At 43.0% G+C, this 19,032-nt stretch overlaps 2 protein-coding genes across 3 annotated transcripts; both read right to left on the bottom strand.

Moving 5' to 3' along the window:
- Nucleotides 1-203: 203 nt before the first annotated feature.
- ftr66 (finTRIM family, member 66) lies at nucleotides 204-5,148 on the bottom strand. Of its 2 annotated transcripts, none has more exons than XM_029643070.2 (6): nucleotides 4,466-5,148; nucleotides 3,602-3,697; nucleotides 3,206-3,439; nucleotides 1,865-2,024; nucleotides 1,682-1,741; nucleotides 204-1,505 (listed from the first exon to the last, which is right to left on the bottom strand). In XM_029643070.2, the coding sequence occupies exons 1-6, from the start codon at nucleotides 5,057-5,059 to the stop codon at nucleotides 976-978; spliced, it is 1,674 nt and encodes a 557-aa protein (XP_029498930.1). In that variant the 5' UTR covers nucleotides 5,060-5,148; the 3' UTR covers nucleotides 204-975. The 2 variants fall into 2 exon arrangements, with proteins under 2 accessions (XP_029498930.1, XP_029498931.1); XM_029643071.2 differs by having other exon boundaries at nucleotides 3,359-3,439.
- Nucleotides 5,149-5,234: 86 nt separating this feature from the next.
- Nucleotides 5,235-14,564, bottom strand: myadmb (myeloid associated differentiation marker b). The gene is made up of 2 exons (XM_029643073.2): nucleotides 14,456-14,564; nucleotides 5,235-7,716 (listed from the first exon to the last, which is right to left on the bottom strand). The coding sequence occupies exon 2, from the start codon at nucleotides 7,587-7,589 to the stop codon at nucleotides 6,705-6,707; it is 885 nt and encodes a 294-aa protein (XP_029498933.1). The 5' UTR covers nucleotides 7,590-7,716; nucleotides 14,456-14,564; the 3' UTR covers nucleotides 5,235-6,704.
- Between the last annotated feature and the right edge of the window lie 4,468 nt (nucleotides 14,565-19,032).

Genomic DNA, 19,032 nt, shown 5'->3' with positions numbered 1-19,032 from the left:
ATTGATTTCTTTTGATAGAGAAAATTTAGGAATTATGTTGTACTTCCTGGTTCAACCAGCAGTTACAGGAGGTGTGGTTACTGTGTAACAAAGAAAAAGGAACTTCCGGCCCTGTTCGTGAGTGTGTGCGTGAGAGACAGTATGACATTTGTTCATGTCTATTTCTGTCATGGCTGTTGAAGGAACTGGACCAAGGTGCAGGGTCGTGAGCGTACATTTTCTCTTTATTAACTCAAAATGACACCGACTAAACAATACACAAACAAACCGTGAAGCTTCATGCTATGTGCCATCAAACAAAGTTAACTTCCCACCAAGATAGGTGTGGAAAAAAAGACACCTAAGTATGGTTCCCAATCAGAGACAACGATAGACAGCTGTCCTTGATTGAGAACCATACCAGGCCAAAACATAGAGATAGAAAATCATAGAAACACAACACATAGAAATGCCCACCCCAACTCAAGCCCTGACCAAACCAAAATAGAGACATAAAAAGGATCTCCAAGGTCAGGGCGTGACAATTTCGCAACAGACTGGACTTTTGCGCACTGCTGTGCTGTTGCCACAGAGGTTACTTGTGATACTTTTGATAAAAACATACCACAATAAATGTGTTTTAAAAACATCAAATGTCAGTGCTATTGATATTGCCCTTAATATGACAATTTCGAATCAACATAATGGGGATGTGATGACAGTCAGATTAGAGAATGGGGGAACAGGAAAGACTTTTCTTTTAATTTCACAAGAAGGTATTTGCAGAATTTGCATTGAAATTATTGTACTTTGTTTTGCCAGCAAAATACAAATTATAAAAACTCTACAGTAACTAAACTACTAAACTATACTTTAACTCTTCAGTAATAAACAAATACAAACTGGAGTGAGCAACATTTGAGACTATCAATTATTAACTTCAACATTAAACACATTTTCACACATGCTACTGCCTTTCTCTCAGCTGTTTCGCTTTCACTCCATCTGGCACAATTTAACGAAGACTCCGAAACACATAAACTCAAAGCCAAGATAGAGGGGCTGAGTGAATGTGGTTTGGACTCTATGGAGCAGGGTCATTGTGTCAGAGACGCTGTAGAAACACAGACTTCCTGCCCTGTGATCCAGGTACACTCCTATCCTAGAGGAGGTTGAAGTGGGTATTCTAGTGGCCACGTTATTGTGCCAGATGGTACAACCTTTTCTGGAACAGAACAAACTCCAGGACTTGTCATTGCGTCCAAAGTGGGAGTCGTTGCCCTCTCCTCTCCTGGTCATCTCTTTGTACGCCACAGCCATGTTGATGCCACTCCCGCTCCACTCGGCTTCCCAGTAGCAGCGCCCTGACAGGGCCTCAGTACACAGCACCTGGCTCCAGTGATCAAACCTCTCTGGGTGCTCCAGGCAGGAGTGGTCCCTGGCCCTCACTGTCACCACCTTGTTCTCCTCAGACACACTCAGGTCCCTGTGGGCTGTCCGGGGGTCCAGTGTGAGCTGACAGGAATCTACGAGGAAAGAAGATGAAGGGTATGAAAGGAGGAGTCAGTGTACTATACTATAAGAAAGGAACGGTAACAAGAAGATGAATGGAATCCGTAGAGCACCGCCACGATGCAGATTTAGCCCTGAGCTAAGAGCAGATGCAGCGCTCTGGCTATTAATGGAGTTGAAACCGACTTACAGTATAAGAACTCTGGTCTGATCCGGGGCTCTGGACACTGCAGGAGTTTCACTGTGCCCGCTACAGAGGAATACGAATTAGACAGTGAAGAGTAGTAATGTTCCATAGAGGAAAAAAAATCTGTACTTTTAAAACAGCTTCAATGCAATATAGAGTGAATTACAGTAAAGTGTCCAGTCTCACCTGCCCTGGATATTTTGGGCCATTCCCCTTTCAACAGGTCCTCCAATCTCTTCTGGAGTGCTGATACCGAGGCTCGAACTTGACCGAAATCCAGCAGAGGAACCACTGTGATTCTGGGTGTGTCTGTGAGTTCAGTCGATTTAGAGATTGACTGGCAGTTCTAGAACCCAGGAGAGTGGAAGACAAAGTGTGGGACGGATTACAAGATACAAATACAGTGGGGCAAAAAAAGTATTTAGTCAGCCACCAATTGTGCAAGTTCTCCCACTTAAAAAGATGAGAGGCCTGTAATTTTCATCATAGGTACACTTCAACTATGACAGACAAAATGAGAAGAAAAAAAATCCGGGGGCCCAGGTCTGACAGAATCTGTGCAGAAGATCTAGGTGCTGCTGCAGGCCCTCCATGGTTGGGGACATAAGCACCAGATCATTAGCAAACAGTAGACATTTGAATTCAGATTTTAGTAGGGTGAGGCCAGTTGCTGCAGACTTTTCTAGTGCCTTTGCCAATTCGTTGATATATATATATGTTGAAGAGGGAGGAAGCTGCATCTGTCTCACCCCCCGGGCCTGTGGAAAGAAATGTGTATGTTTTTTGCCAATTTTAACCGCACACTTGTTGTTTGTGTACATGGATTTTATAATGTTGTATGTTGTTTCCCCGACACCACTTTCCATCAATTTGTTTAGCAGACCCTCATGCCATATTGAGTCAAAAGCTTTTTTGAAATCAAAAAAGCATGAGAACACTTTGCCTTTATTTTGGTTTGTTTGTTTGTCAATTAGAGTGTGCAGGGTGAATATGTGGTCTGTCGTATGGTAATTTGCTATAAAGCCAATTTGACATTTGCTCAGTACATTGTTTTCCCTGAGTAAATGTACGAGTCTGCTGTTAATGATAATACAGAGGAATTTTCCAAGGTTTTCCAAATGTATCTCCACTTTTGTGGTTTGGATTTTGTGGTCTGTATATTTTGTAATTTCATTGAGGATACCATCAACACTACAAGCCTTTTAAAGTTGGAGGTTTTGTATTTTGTCCTGTAGTTCATTCAATTTAATTGGAGAATCCAGTGGGTTCTGGTGGTCTTCAATAGTTGATTCTAAGATTTGTATTTGATCATGTACAGTGGGGCAAAAAAGTATTTAGTCAGCCACCAATTGTGCAAGTTCTCCCACTTAAAAAGATGAGAGGCCTGTAATTTTCATCATAGGTAGTACACTTCAACTGAGACAGACAAAATGAGAAAAGAAAATCCAGAAAATCACATTGTAGGATTTTTTATGAAAAACACTGGACACCTTAATTATACCGAAGCCAGAGCAGCAGTGATGCTACCTGTAGAAAATAGATATGATCCTCTGTGTGTGAAAGCTGCTCCAGCTCACAGTCTTTCTTCCTCAGCTCAGCCACCTCCTGCTCCAGTCTCAGTATGAGCCCTTCAGTCTGACTCACTGCAGTCTTCTCCTGGGCTCTGATCAGCTCTCTCACCTCACAGCACCTTCTCTCTATGGAGCAGATCAGCTCAGTAAAGATCTCCTGGCTGTCCTCCACTGCTGTCTGTGCAGAGTGCTGGTGGGAGACAGAGTGTGGTCAAGATATAACATTTAGCCAAGTATGAACAAACTCCCAAAACCTCCCCCATCCACTAAAATATTAGCTTATTAATACTTGAAAGTCGCTTCGGACTTGGCCATGGCTGCCATTGCTCTACGGATCGCCACAGTGCATCACCTTCAGTGATTGCAGAGCCTGTCTCAGATCCAGTAGTTCCTTTTCTTTGGCTTGCATTCTCAGTTTGGATTTCTTCCTCGTCTTCCCCAGCTGCCTCTGCAGGGACAAGGACACACCCACAAGCCTATCTTAGTAAATATTTGGGGCTCCTGATCTTATGGTCGTTCGCTTTGTCAAATTGAATATTTAGCTGATGAAAGCTGTGAGGTTGTTTAGTCTCCATAACACTCTACATACATTATTTTTTTCCTTTTTACATTCTACATTCCTCAAATGAAAAAAAGCCTACTCAAAATGGACACATTGAGTCATAAAATGACCTACACACACCTGTAGCAGCTAGGCTATGGATGAAGGGAAAATGTAGCCTTCCCTTAAGAGAATCATGTTACACATTGGCACATCATCTCAGTCAGATAGTCAAAAGAGATGAAGAGGTTTTGCATGTGGAAACAGTGCATGGTGCCACATTCAAAGCAACTGACTGAACCGATGACAGGCACCTGACACACCTTATTCAGGATAGGATAACTTCCTCAGACCCCTGGTTACATATAGGCAGGTGTCAGATACAGAGTTAACATTTGAATTTGGGAAAGGAAGTTCTATTGATAGAAATGTACCTCTAACCTTTCGATTTTATGGCCTCAACTCTGATCATTATCAGGGAAATGTTCACATTGTTCAAATGATATCCATCACTCCCAGTATAGAAGGCACCAAACATACAACTTCCTTGTAGTTACCAGTCATAGGAATGGGCATAAGTATTCTCAATGCACATAACATACTTTCAGAAATGTACATATTCTGTCATGGTTAAACAACTGAGTTTGAAGGACAATATTGTTTTTCAGTCCTTACCCGTTTCTTGGTGCTTTCTGCTGCAGCTGAGACGGTAGCATGGCTCTTGTGTTCATCCATCACACACAGCAGACAGATACACTGCTGATCAGTACGACAGTAGATCTCCAGTAGTCTATCGTGATGAGAGCAGATCCGCCCCTGCAGTGGCATGGTGGCTTCAACCAGGGTGTGCTTCTTAAGGGCAGGAGATTCGTTGTGAGTGTGGAGGTGAGCTGCACAGTAAGAGGCCAGACACACCAAGCAGGATCTGGTGGCTTTGATCTGACCACCGAGGCAGATATCACACGCCACATCTCCAGCTTCAGCATACCGGCAGCGTTGACCAGAGGGTACAGCTTGGAGTCCTCCTGTATTCAGTTTTTCCACCATCTCAGCCAAAATGATGTTTCCCTTCAGAATTGGTCTTGGAGTGAAGGTCTGTCTGCACTGAGGACAGCTGAAGATGTAAGAGGAGTCATCTTCACCCCAGCAGGCCCTGATACAGCCCATACAGTAGCGGTGTCCACAGGGAAGAGCTACTGGCTCCTTCAGTATCTCCAGACAAATTGAGCAGCACAATTGCGCTCTATCCAGAGGACCTGTTTGTGCCATTCTCTACCACAGAGACAGGGGGAGATTGTATAAGCTTCTCTGGAGCCACCTGTGGCATCCCTTTTATAAACCTACATAGTGTATACAAAGCAGCAACCCACAACCACACCTCCCACAGCGGTTTGGTGTGTGTGTGTGTGTGCGCACATTTGAGAGAGAGAGAGAGAGAGAGAGAGAGATTGAGAACACCTAAGTGTTAGTTTATTTTGTTCAATTAACAAGGACAAAGACAGATATACATAGGCTATAATTCAGGGATCATCAACTACATTCAGCCAGACTGTAGACTGCAAATTGACTGCAAGAAGCCCAAACAGATAACATTTGATTCAAACATAATAATTTGAAACTTAGCTGTGTATACAATCACATTACTCACTCTGTTATGTGTGGAAATAATTTTGAAACAGATTCCCAAAATTAAAAAAAAACAGTTGAAGTTGATTTGCTGGTGTTTTTAGTCCTTTATGTCAAATCATTTAAATTTGGTGGTGTGTGTGGGGGGTTCAAAAAACTTGGGGGCTAAATAAAATGACCCGTGGGCCCCCAGTTGACAAACCCTGCTATAATTTATCACATTGCTTTTACTGAACACTGGATTGTATGTTCCCATAACACTGATGTGGTACGCACAGTCTCAACAAGCACAGCGGGGGAAAAACCCTCGTGTTTAGTAACAGCAGGAAGTAGTGAGGACGATGCAGCAAATGGATCCCTCTCTGGCAAAGTGGACATTCTCATCCACAAGAGCAGACTGTTACAGAAGTACAAAGCAATGGGCCAGATTAAGAATAATACATTTTCCTTACAACGTTTTGTTTTTATTCTAAGATGTTGTTTTTTGGAGACGTCATAGCCTACAAACACATAAGTGTCAAACAGTAATTGTTCATTACACAGTGAGTTTTAATTCAGTTACCGTATGCATATATTATTTCAACATACAATATACTCCTGACATGTAGCTTGGCAGAATATGAAAATATAAAAATTTAAAAATGGGTAAAAACAGGAATGTAAAATTAGCAAAAAACCTACACTAACAGAGTATATCTTTACATTAATTTAAAAAATGTGTTCTACTTCATGTCTTGAAAACATTTGGAGCAGTGTACCAATCTTCTAGGAATTACTTCGGGGTTTGATTGAATTACTTCTATCCCTTCGTAACTCATCTTAAACAAACTGGGAAGGTGTGAGTTGTTCTGTAAAATTTACCTACAGTTTCCCATCATGTAAAAAGTCATGCTTATTAAAAGACCATTGAAAGTTGTAAGACTTTACATGATCTATAGTAATGTCAACATACTCAGCAGATCCTGTCTTTGGAATACTACATTTGTGTGTCAGATAATCAGAGCTCAAACTTAGGAAACATATGTTCCATCTGATCATAGTTCTTGGGTCCATAAAATCGTTGTGTAAGGACTTTTCCTTTTGCATGAAATAAGAAATAATTTAGTCTTTCTCTATGTGTGGAGGTGACTAATGGCTTAACATTGATATATAAATGACACAAAATACAGTAAGCAGTTTCTTTGTTTCTCCCTCTTTCTTCACCTCTTCATTTCTACTCCTCAACCTCTCTTTCCATCCTACTCAAAATCAACTACCTCTTCTCGTTCTTCCCCTCTATGCCTTTTGCTCACACAGTAATAAACACCAGTCGGGCAGAGTAGATCAGGTCTGCCAGGTAGAGCACAAAGTTGACTGCAGTGAGCACAGCCACAGCCATCTTCTTGTCCCATGAACACAGCCCTTGACTGTTACCACAGAAAGTGGGCCTGGAGGAAGTGCCCCCGTGCTCCTTGTCAAATGTAAAAATGGGCCAGACGATGGTAGCGGAGAGGTACATGATGACAGCCAGTAGGGCGTAGGCAGACAGGAAGCGGGCGAAGGGGAAAGGCAGGCAGCCAGTGCACTCGCAGATACACAGCACAATGATGGCCGCCGACAGGATGAAACAGATGCAGTAGACGGCCAGGCACCACCTCAGTGCAGCATGAGAGTTGTAGGACACTGGGTCGCTGATGAAGACAAAGATGACACAGGCCACAAAGGTTTCACACACCTTCAGCAGACCCGGGGCGGTGGCCATGTAACCTGCTACCTCACCTGGCCGGGCTTTGCTGATGCTCACCTCACTCATGTAAGCGATGGTGGCCAGGCAGGAGAAGACGGTGGCCACAATGCGGTAGTTATGAGTCTCGTTGCGGGAGGTCTGGCCCTTGAGGAAATAGAGGGGGAAGATGATGGAGGCAGAGAGGCAGAGCAGGGAGGCATAGCAGGCGAAGGTGATGGGGAAGTTTTTCCAGGAGACGGGGGCACGGGTCTGCAGGCCAAACAGCTCTACCAGCAACACCAGCAGAGTCCCAGCGAAGCTGAAGGCCCAGCAGAACACACACCAGTCCCCTGTACCGTGCTTGAGCTCAGCCCCATGGATGGTCACAGCAAAAGCCACACAGGAGAAGACCAGAGCACACAAACGCACCCAGAACAGGGGGTTGGAGTGCACCACCACTATCGGCATGATGAGATATGGATGATGCTTGACAACTAGGACGGGTTAGACTGAAGGGCTGAATTGGCCAGAGATGTAGGTGTTTCTGTGAAATACCCTAGGCCTACAGTTCTTGGTGCATCTGTGGCAGAATGATCTATAAGGAGACACAGAATAGAGAGCAGCTGTCAGTAACAAAGAACAAATTGACAGCATGCATTCATATTTTTTTTAAATCTCAAAGCAAGTATTGATTCCATTATGATTTTCAATGTACATTCTTGATGAGATATCATATTTGGACTCATGAGGGCAACAGTAGCAATGTGTCATTATCTCCATCTCAACATGAAAGTTAAAAATAAAATAAAAATCCTATTTTGATACCTTGTACAAGGAGAATCAAAAGTATGGATTCTCTTCAGTTTTATACTCTGTGAGAGTGCTTTACCAGCGGAGGGATTCCTGTTCTGTGAGTCAGTGAGTCCGTGTCACTGGACATTCCTTCACCCCCCCCTTTCAGACAGATGTGGTGCTGAGACCTCTACCCGACCTCTCAGCCAATCTGTCATCAGCCTCTGCGGAAGGGCCTCATCCACTAACAGTCCCAACATCCAGAGACACTCAGGGCTGCTCCCTCCCACTATCCCCCACAAGTAATAGTGAGTCCATGTTCCCAGTTTACATACGGTTGAAGAACTCATAAACAGAGACACATGTTTACATTAATAAAATAAGTTGTTCAAACAGCAGGGGACAGAGAGTGGGGGGAGGGATATGGAGAGAGAAAGAGAGGAAACAGACAGATGAATTAAGATTTGAAAAATGGACAAACTCAAAGTGAGAGTGACCAAAACAGTCAGGCAGAAAAGTCTAGCTGAAAAGTATGAGGAGAAGTACGAGGAGAAAAAAAAGGAAAAATGGGGAAAGCCCTGTGCCTTAACCTCAGAAGGACACATTTTAAACATGAGGAATAGCAGAGCAGTGAGTCACCTCCCTCCCTCTCTGCCCCTCCCTTGTTCTCCATTTCTCTTCCCCGTAAGATTTTCCAACTCGTTGATTTATCCCAGATGTGCAGACTGCTGCCGAACTGCAAACTGGGTCAAAGGTGCCAAGTCCCTTCTCTCTCTCTCTCTCTCGCTCTCTCTCGCTCTCTCTCGCTCTCTCTCGCTCTCTCTCGCTCTCTCCCTCTCTCTCCCTCTCTCACACACACTAGAAAAAACATATGGAAGGCAGTAATGGAAATCCATCCCCTCCCTGCCATTACTTGAATGTTAGGAAAATTGGTAAAAGACCATAAAGTCCCTACATGGAAGCCACCTTATAAGGGGTGGCATGGAAAAGACTAGGTTATCATCCAAACAGAGGGACTTCCCTTTAGAGATACACTCACAGTCCCACACAGCCTGGGCAGGAGAGAAAACAGGATATTAGTCAAATTATCTCCCTCACACACACACACACACACACACGAGGGTGAGGAGACTCCGTGTTTGTTTGCAGCCAGGGTCACGAGCGTTGTTATGACAACATGGTTAACTCGATTTCACCCATAATTCAGTTAAAGAGCTATGGGCTCCCAGGCTGGAGATGTTCACATGTTTCATCATGCTCCATAGTTCAGCTGCAATAATAAGGGGAAATATTTGCTTCCACGTGTTCTGATCAATAGTAGACTATATTCACACAAAATACACTATTAAATGTATGTATATGTACAGTTGAAGTCGGAAGTTTACATAAACTGAGTTTAAATGAATGTGTTTCACAATCCCTGACACTCAAACCTAGTAAAAATTCCCTGTTTTAGGTCAGTTAGGATCACCACTTTATTTTAAGGATGTGAAATGTCAGAATTAATAGTAGAGAGAATGAATTATTTCAGCTTTTATTTCTTTCATCACATTCTCAGTGGGTCAGAAGTTTACATACACAATTAGTTTTTGGTAGCATTGCCTTTAAATTGTTTAACTTGGGCCAAATGTTGTTTCTGGTAGCCTTCCACAAGCTTCCCACAATAAGTTGAGTGAATTTTGGCCCATTCCTCCTAACAGAGATGGTGTAACTGAGTCAGGTTTGTAGGCCTCCTTGCTCGCACACTCTTTTCTGCCCACAAATTTTCTATAGGATTTAGGTCAGGGCTTTGTGATGGCCACTCCAATACCTTGACTTTGTTGTCCTTAAGCCATTTGCCACAACTTTGGAAGTAAGCTTGGGGTCATTGTCCATTTGGAAGACCCATTTGCGACCAAGCTTTAACTTCCTGACTGATGTCTTGAGATGTTGTTTCAATATATCCACATCATTTTCCTGCCTCATGATGCCATCTATTTGTGAAGTGCACCAGTCCCTCCTGCAGCAAAGCATCCCACAACATGATGCTGCCACCCCCGTACTTCACGGTTGGGATGGTGTTCCCTCGGCTTGCATGCCTCCCCCTTTTACCTCCAAACATAACGATGGTCATTATGGCCAAACAGTTCTATTTCTGTTTCATCAGACCAGAGGACATTTCTCCAAAAAGTACGATCTTTGTCCCCATGTGTAGTTGCAAACCGTAGTCTGTTTTTTTTTATGGCGGTTTTGGAACAGTGGCTTTTTCCTTGCCGAGCGGCCTTTCAGGTTATGTCAATATAGGACTTGTTTTACTGTGGATATAGATACTTTTGTACCCATTTCCTCCAGCATCTTCACAAGGTCCTCTGCTGTTGTTCTGGGATTGATTTGCACTTTTCGCACCAAAGTGCGTTCAGCTCTAGGAGACAGAACGAGTCTTCCTCCTGAGCGGTATGACGACTGCGTGGTCTCATGGTGTTTATACTTGCGTACTATTGTTTGTACAGATGAACGTGGTACCTTCAGGTGTTTGGAAATTGCTCCCAAGGATGAATCAGACTTGTGGAGGTCTACAATTTTTTTCCTGAGGTCTTGGTGGATTTCTTTTGATTTTCCCATGATGTTCAGCAAAGAGGTATGTAGGCCTTGAAATACATCCACAGGTACACCTCCAATTGACTCAAATTATGTCAATTAGCCTATCAAAAGCTTCTAAAGCCATGACATCATTTTATGGAATTCTCCAAGCTTTTTAAAGGCACAGTCAACTTAGTGTATGTCAACTTCTGACCCACTGGAATTGTGATACAGTGAATTATAAGTGAAATAATCTGTCTGTAAACAATTGTTGGAAAAATAACTTGTGTCATGCACAAAGTAGATGTCCTAACCAACTTTACACAAACTATAGTTTTGGCGTGGTTGAAAAACTAGTTTTAATGTCTCCAACCTAAGTGTATGTAAACTTCCGACTTCAACTGTATGCATGTATGCATGTATGTATACACACAAAAGTACAGTACTAGTCAAAAGTTTGGACACCTACTCATTCCAGGATTTTTCTTTATTTTTACTATTTTCTACATTGTACAATAATAGCGAAGACATCAAAACTATGAAATAACCCATATGGAATCATGTAGTAAACAAAACAAAAAAAGTGTTATAACAAATCTCAAATATTTTATATTTGAGATTTTTCAAAGTAGCCACCCTTTGCCTTGATGACAGCTTTGCACATTCTTGGCATTTTCTCAACCAGCTTCATGAAGTAGTCACCTGGAATACATTTAAATTAACAGGTGGGCCTTGTTAAAAGTTCATTTGTGGAATTTGTTTCCTTCCTAATGTGTTCAAGCCAATCAACTGTGTTGTGACAAGGTAGGGTTGGTTCACAGAAGACAGCCTTATTTGGTAAAAGACCAAGTACATAACATGGCAAGAACAGCTCAAATTTGCAAAGAGAAACGTCAGTCCATCATTACTTTAAGACATGAAGGTCAGTCAAAGCGGCAGTTGCAAAAACCATCAAGCGCTATGATGAAACTGGCTCTCACAAGGACCACCACAGGAAAGAAAGACCCAGAGAATAAGTTCATTAGAGTTACCAGCCTCAGAAATTGCAGCCCAAATACATGCTTCAGAGTTCAAGTAACAAACACATCTCAACATCAACTGTTCAGAGGAGACTGCGTGAATCAGGCCTTCATGGTCAAATTGCTGCAAAGAAACCACTACTAAATGACACCAATAATAAGAAGAGACTTGCTTGGGCCAAGAAATATGAGCAATGGACATTAGACCGGTGGAAATCTGTCCTTTGGTCTGATGAGTTTAAATTTGAGATTTTTGGTGTAGTTCCCACCATGAAGCATGGAGGAAGAGGTGTGATAGTGCTTTCATGGTGACACCGTCAGTGATTTATTTAGAATTCAAGGCACACTTAAACAGCATGGCTACCACAGCATTCTGTGGTGATATGCCATCTCATCTGGTTTGTGCTTAGTGGGACTAACATTTGTTTTTCCAACAGGACAATGACCCAACACACATCCAGGCTGTGTCAGGGCTATTTGACCAATAAGGAGGGTGATGGAGTGCGGCATCATATTACCTGGCATCCACAATCACCCGACCTCAACCCAATTGGGATGGTTTGGGATCAGTTGGACCCCAGAGTGAAGGAAAAGCTGCCAACAAGTGCTCAGCACAGGTGTATAAAATCGAGCTCACAGCCATGCAATCTTCATAGACAAACATTGGCAGTAGAATGGCCTTACTGAAGAGCTCAGTGACTTTCAACGTGGCACTATCATAGGATGCCACCTTTCCAACAAATCAGTTAGTCAAATTTCTGCTCTGCTAGACCTGCCCCAGTCAACTAAGTGCTGTTATTGTGAAGTGGAAACTTCAAGGAGCAACAACGGCTCAGCCGCGAAGTGATAGGCCACACAAGCTCCCAGAACTGGACTGCTGAAGCGTGTAGCGCATAAAAATTGTCTGTCCTCGATTGCAACACTCACTAGTTCCAAACTTCCTACGGAGGCAACGTCACCACAAGAACTTCGAGAGCATCATGAAATGGGTTTCCATGGCCAAGCAGCCTCACACAAGCTTAACATCATCATGCGCAATGACAAGTGTCGGCTGGAGTGGTGTAAAGCTCACCACCATTGGACTCTGGAGCAGTGGAAATGTGTTCTCTGGAGTGATTAATCACACATGGTCTGGACGAATCTGGGTTTGGCGGATGCAAGGAGAACGCTATGTGCCCCAATGCATAGTGCCAACTGTAAAGTTTGGTGGAGGAATAATGCTCTGGGGCTGTTTTTCCATGGTTCGAGCTAGGCCCCTTAGTTCTAGTGAAGGGAAATCTTAACGCTACAGCATACAATGACATTCTAGATTATTCTGTGCTTCCAAATTTATGGTAACAGTTTGGTGAAGGCCCTTTCCTGTTTCAGCATGAAAATGCCCCCCCGTGCACAAAGCGAGGTCCATACAGAAATGTTTGTCGAGATCGGTCTGGAAGAACTTGACTGGCCTGCACAGAGCCCTGACCTCAACTCCATCGAACACCTTTGGGATGTATTGGAACGCCTAGTGCGAGCCAGGCCTAATCGCCCAACATCAGATCTTTGTGGGCTATACTCAGCCTTGTCTCAGGATGGTAAGTTGGTGGTTGAAGATATCCCTCTAGTGGTGTGGGGGCTGTGCTTGGCAAAGTGGGTGGGGTTATATCCTTCCTGTTTGGCCCTGTCCGGGGGTGTCCTCGGATGGGGCCACAGTGTCTCCTGACCCCTCCTGTCTCAGCCTCCAGTATTTATGCTGCAGTAGTTTATGTGTCGGGGGGCTAGGGTCAGTTTGTTATATCTGGAGTACTTCTCCTGTCCTATTCGGTGTCCTGTGTGAATCTAAGTGTGCATTCTCTAATTCTCTCCTTCTTTCTCTCTCTCGGAGGACCTGAGCCCTAAGACCTTGCTGTCCCCAGTCCACCTGGCCGTGCTGCTGCACCAGTTTCAACTGTTCTGCCTTATTATTATTGACCATGCTGGTCATTTATGAACATTTGAACATCTTGGCCATGTTCTGTTATAATCTCCACCCGGCACAGCCAGAAGAGGACTGGCCACCCCACATAGCCTGGTTCCTCTAGGTTTCTTCCTAGGTTTTGGCCTTTCTAGAGAGTTTTTCCTAGCCACCGTGCTTCTACACCTGCATTGCTTGCTGTTTGGGGTTTTAGGCTGGGTTTCTGTACAGCACTTTGAGATATCAGCTGATGTACGAAGGGCTATATAAATCAATTTGATTTGATTTGATCAGTGCTCGACCTCACTAATGCTCATGGCTGAATGGAAGCAAGTCCCCACAGCAATGTTCCAACATCTAGTGGAAAACCTTCCCAGAAGAGTGGAGGCTCTTATAGCAGCTAAGGGGGACCAACTCCATATTAATGTCCGTGATTTTGGAATGAGATGTTCGACGAGCATGTGTCTACATACTTTTGGCCATGTAGTGTATATCAGAGCCCTCATTCAAAAGAGTCAGCTAAAATCGGTTTACAACTTCCCCGTTATTCTGGCAGCTGTTGCCTACCGTTATCCTCCCGTTATTCTGGTTGGGCATTGACAACCACAGTCCGAGGTGATGCGTGAAGTGCAAATTGTGCCGCGCACTGGAGTTTCCCAGTGTTACAAAAAAAACGAGTGTATCCACCATCAAGTCATTCATAGAAAACAAAAACATTTCCATGGCAAACAAGTTTTACAACACCGCAGCAGTTATTTTCTTGACTATCCTATCTTGTGTCCTAAATACTGCTAATAATAAGCAATTTACTTGATCCCGTGCAAAAGTGATGTTTTATTTCCAGCGCTCACGGTGAAAATAATTATTTTCAATAGACTGTTAAAACTATAGAAAAGCATGCAGGTAGGCCAAGTTTCAACTGTTTGTAGAACATGCTGTAGAAAACATGTATAAAAACTACGCTAACTCTCGGATAGACCCGTATTCTATTACACAATCTCAAATATAACTCTGAAACAAAAAGGTATTACCTTATCGTTAGTTTTGGGACTGCAAAATGTTTCGTTCTCTCTCAGGATCTCTAATCGAATACGAATTTACACTGGTAGCCTTCCTAGTCCTGAATTTAACACAGTCATAGTGAGAAAAAACCCTCCCCCCCAGATTCCCGCCCATTGCAACCAAATTAGGTATGAAATGTCTCAAGCGTTATTTCCACATCTTTCTACTGCGAGTCATCCGATACCACCCTCCTCCATTTAGATGAATAATCTTTATATTAACAACCTGATATAAATTATAAATTAATGAAATAATTACAGTTTAATTCATTTAATTGATTGTCATTGTTATTATTGTTTAATTTGGCGTGATGGTTCCAATTTAAAGCAGCAACGTCCTGCTATGGGATAAGATGGAGTGATGAGGGCTACATAATGATGTCATCATTGGCTAGGCTACCAAGATAATACATTATTTTGCATGTACTACTAATTCTTTTTTTTTTGCTCACATTATTTGTATTATGTTGCTAAGAAACAGAGTCAGTTCCCCTGGAAACCACTATTTATTTACTTATAATGTGATTTAAGTGACTCAGAAACATCCGTTTCCGGACCTGGGTCAAAGATTGAAGGCATATGAAGTTGCACAAAGCTACACCAAAAGTGTTGCGCTTCAGCGCGACAAGCAGTCAAACACACACACACACACACACACACACACACACACACACACACACACACACACACACACGCACACACGCACACACACACACACACACGATTCACACGAGGTTTTGGAAACATACTTTTACTTCACTACATTCATAAATAAAATAATGTACTTTTTACTCAAAACATTTTCCCTGACACCCAAAAGTACTCGTTACATTTTGACAGGAAAATGGTCCAATTCACCCACTTATCAAGAGAACATCCCTGGTCATTCCTACTGCCTCTGATCTGGTAGACTCACTAAACACAAATGCTAGATTTGTAAATTTGGTCTGAGTGTTGGAGTGTGCCCCTTTGCTATCCATCAATACATTAAAAAAAAAAATTAAAAAAGGAATTTAAAATGATTCATACTTTTACTTTTACTTTTGATTCTTAATTAAGTATATTTTATCAATTCCATTTACTTTTGATACTTAAGTATATTTTAAACCAAATAGTTTTAGATTTTTACTCAAGTAGTTTTTTACTGGTTGACTTTCACTTTTACTTGAGTCATTTTCCATTAATTAAGGCACCTTTACTTTTACTCAAGTATGACAATTGAGCACTTTTTCCACCACTGTTCAGTTGTGCAACTGACTAGGTATCCTTTCCCTCATTCTCTCTCTCTCTCTCTCTCTCTCTCTCTCTCTCTCTCTCTCTCTCTCACACACACACACACACACACACACACACACACACACACACACACACACACACACACACACACACACACACACACACACACACAGGCACCACTGTGTGTGTGCGTGTAACTACGGACATGTAGCCTAACATTCTGAATATTCAAAGGGAAAGTGTTTAGCCTACCCTCCATTCATGTCCTTGATCCCACAAGAACACCTGGTAGTAGCATTTTAAAAAAAATAAGTTTTTATTTAACCTTCATTTAACTAGGCAAGACAGTTAAGAACAAATTCTTATTTACAATGACGGCGTACCAAAAGGCAAAAGGCCTCCTGCGGGGATGGGAGCTGGGATTTAAAAAAATATAAATAAATATAGGACAAAACACAATGAAGAGATTGAGATAAAACTATCCAGATTGAGTGTTGTTGCAGCTCGTTCCAATCGCTAGCTGCAGCGATCTGAAAAGACGAGCGACCCAGGGATGTGTGTGCTTTGAGGACCATTAACAGAATGTGACTGGCAGAATGGGTGTTGTACGTGGAGGATGAGGGCTGCAGTAGATATCTCAGATAGGGGGGAGTGAGGCCTAAGAGGGTTTATAAATAAGCATCAACCAGTGGGTTGCGACAGGTATGCAGAGATGACCAGTTTACAGAGGAGTGTAGAGTGCAGTGATGAACATTGGTGGCAAATCTGATGGTCGAAGAGTAAATAACATCTAGCCGCTCGAGAGCACCCTTACCTGCCAATCTATAATTAATGTCTCCATAATCTAGCATGGGTAGGATGGTCATCTGAATCAGGGTTAGTTTGGCAGCTGGGGTGAAAGAGGAGCGATTACGATAGAGGAAACCAAGTCTAGATTTATCTTTAGCCTGCAGCTTTGATATGTGCTGAGAAAAGGACAGTGTACCATCTAGCCATACTCCCAAGTACTTGTATGAGGTGACTACCTCAAGCGCTAAACCCTCAGAGGTCTTAATCACACCTGTGAGGAGAGGGGCAGTCCTCTTACCAAACCACATGACCTTTGTTTTGGAGGTGTTCAGAACTAGATTAAGGGTAGACAAAGCTTGTTGCACACTAAGAAAGCTTTGTTGTAGAGCATTTAACACAAGATCCGGGGAGGGGCCAGCTGAGTCTAAGACTGTATCATCTGCATATAAATGGATGAGAGAGCTTCCTACTGCCAGAGCTATGTTGCTGATGTAAATTGAGAAGAGCGTGGGGCCTAGAATCGAACCCTGGGTACTCCCTTGGTGACAGGCAGTGGCTGAGACAGCAGATGTTCTGACTTTATATACTGCACTCTTTTGAGAGAGGTAGTTAGCAAACCAGGCCAAAGACCCTTCAGACACACCAATACTCCTTAGCAAACCCACAAGAATGGAATGGTCTACCGTATCAAAAGCTTTGGCCAAGTCAAAAAAAATACCAGCACAACATTGCTTAGAATCCAGGGCAATGGTGACATATTTGAGGACCTTTAAGGTTACAGTGACACATCCATAACCTGAGCGGAAACCAGCTTGCATACCAGAGAGAATCCTAAAGACATCAAGAAAGCCAATCAGTTGATTATTGACAAGTTTTTCCAACACTTTTGATAAACAGAGCAAAATAGAAGTATGCCTATAACAGTTATGATCAGCTTGATCTCCCCCTTTAAATAAAGGATGAACTGTGGCTGCCTTCAAAAGCAATGGGAAACTCCCCAGAAAGGATAGACAGGTTAAAAAGGTCAGAGATAGGCTTGGCGATGATAGGGGCAGCAACCTTAAAGAAGAAAGGGTCTAAACCATCTGCCCCAGATGTTTTTTTGGGGTCAAGTTTCAGGAGCTCCTTTAGCACCTCTGACTCAGTGACCGCCTGCAGGGAGAAACTTTGTAGCAGGGCAGGGGGAAAATGAGGGAGAAGCGTCGGGGCTAGTCGCATTAGAAGGGGTGGGAGATCAGGAAATATTGGATGAGCAAGGAGGCATGGCTGAGTCAAATAGGAATCCTGACTTAATGAAGTGGCGATTAAAGAGATCAGCCATGTGCTTCTTGTCAGTAACAACCACATCATCAACATTAAGGGACATGGGCTGCTGTGAAGAGGGTTTTTTCTGCAGGTCTTTAACCTTTTTCCAGAACTTCTTGGGGTTAGACCCAAAGAGAGAGAACTGCTCCTTAAACTTTGGCCTTCTGGATGGTCTGAGTGCACTTATTTCTCATTTGCCTGAATGAGAGCCAGTCAGCGTGAGTATGCGTGTGCCGATCCTTTCGCCAAATGCAATTCTTGAGGTGGAATAAATCTGCAAGATAATGGTCGAACCAGGGGCTGAACCTGTTTTTAATTCTCATTTTATTTATGGGGCGTGTTTAACAATACCACTGAAAATATCAAAAATAAGGTCCAAGCGTCTTCGACAGAGGGGATCAAGCTGATTCTATACCATTTTACAGAGACCAGTTCATGAAGGCTTGCTCATTAAAGTTTAAGCGTTTATGACAAATCAGAACAGGTCGTTTCACTGAGCAGCCATTACGAACACAGGCTGTAAAACAGTGATCACTAAGTTCATTACAGAAAACAGACTGATAGCTATCAGGTTTATTTGTGAGGGTAACATCGAGGACAGTAGCCTTTTCCTGAGTGTTTTGGAGTCATACCTTGTGGGATTGGTAATAATTGAAAAATATTTAGGGCGTTCCATTGCTTTAGGACTGGTCGGGTGGTTTAAGTATGTCCCAGTTTAGGTCACCTAGCAGGACAATTTCAGACTTAGGGGCCAGGAGAGAGCTTAGAGCAGGTAGGGCACAGGCCGGTGCTGATGGAGGACGATAGACAGATGCAGGTGTAAAAGACAGTCCAACTGGAGCAACAAATGTTCACAGCATCGCTGGGTGCTAACATTCAAACACAGAGCAAAGAACTAAGGGTTTAAATACATTCAAGGGAAACAAGGCACAGGTGCAAATAATAACTGGAAACAAGGGAAAACAAAAGGGTCAAAAAGCACAATGGGGGCATCTAGTGGCCAAAACCGGAACAATCCTGGCCAAATCCTGACAAGCAGTAATGCAATCAAGGCACTGCAGAGGACAGGGAGAGCTCTGCAGTGCTGATTTATGACATCGACTCCTGCTTGCTTTGTTGACTATGAAATTTCTTGTTTACCCAACCACGGGAGAGACAATGTTTATACCAACATTCGGGACACTGACTATATATTGGTTACACAGACTTTTGGCCTC

The sequence above is a fragment of the Oncorhynchus nerka genome, linkage group LG9b, assembly GCF_034236695.1.
Source record: "Oncorhynchus nerka isolate Pitt River linkage group LG9b, Oner_Uvic_2.0, whole genome shotgun sequence".
NCBI classification, from domain to species: Eukaryota; Metazoa; Chordata; class Actinopteri; order Salmoniformes; family Salmonidae; genus Oncorhynchus; species Oncorhynchus nerka.
The sequence above is the reverse complement of the archived record's forward strand: the minus strand, read 5'-3'. Positions and strand labels throughout refer to the sequence as shown.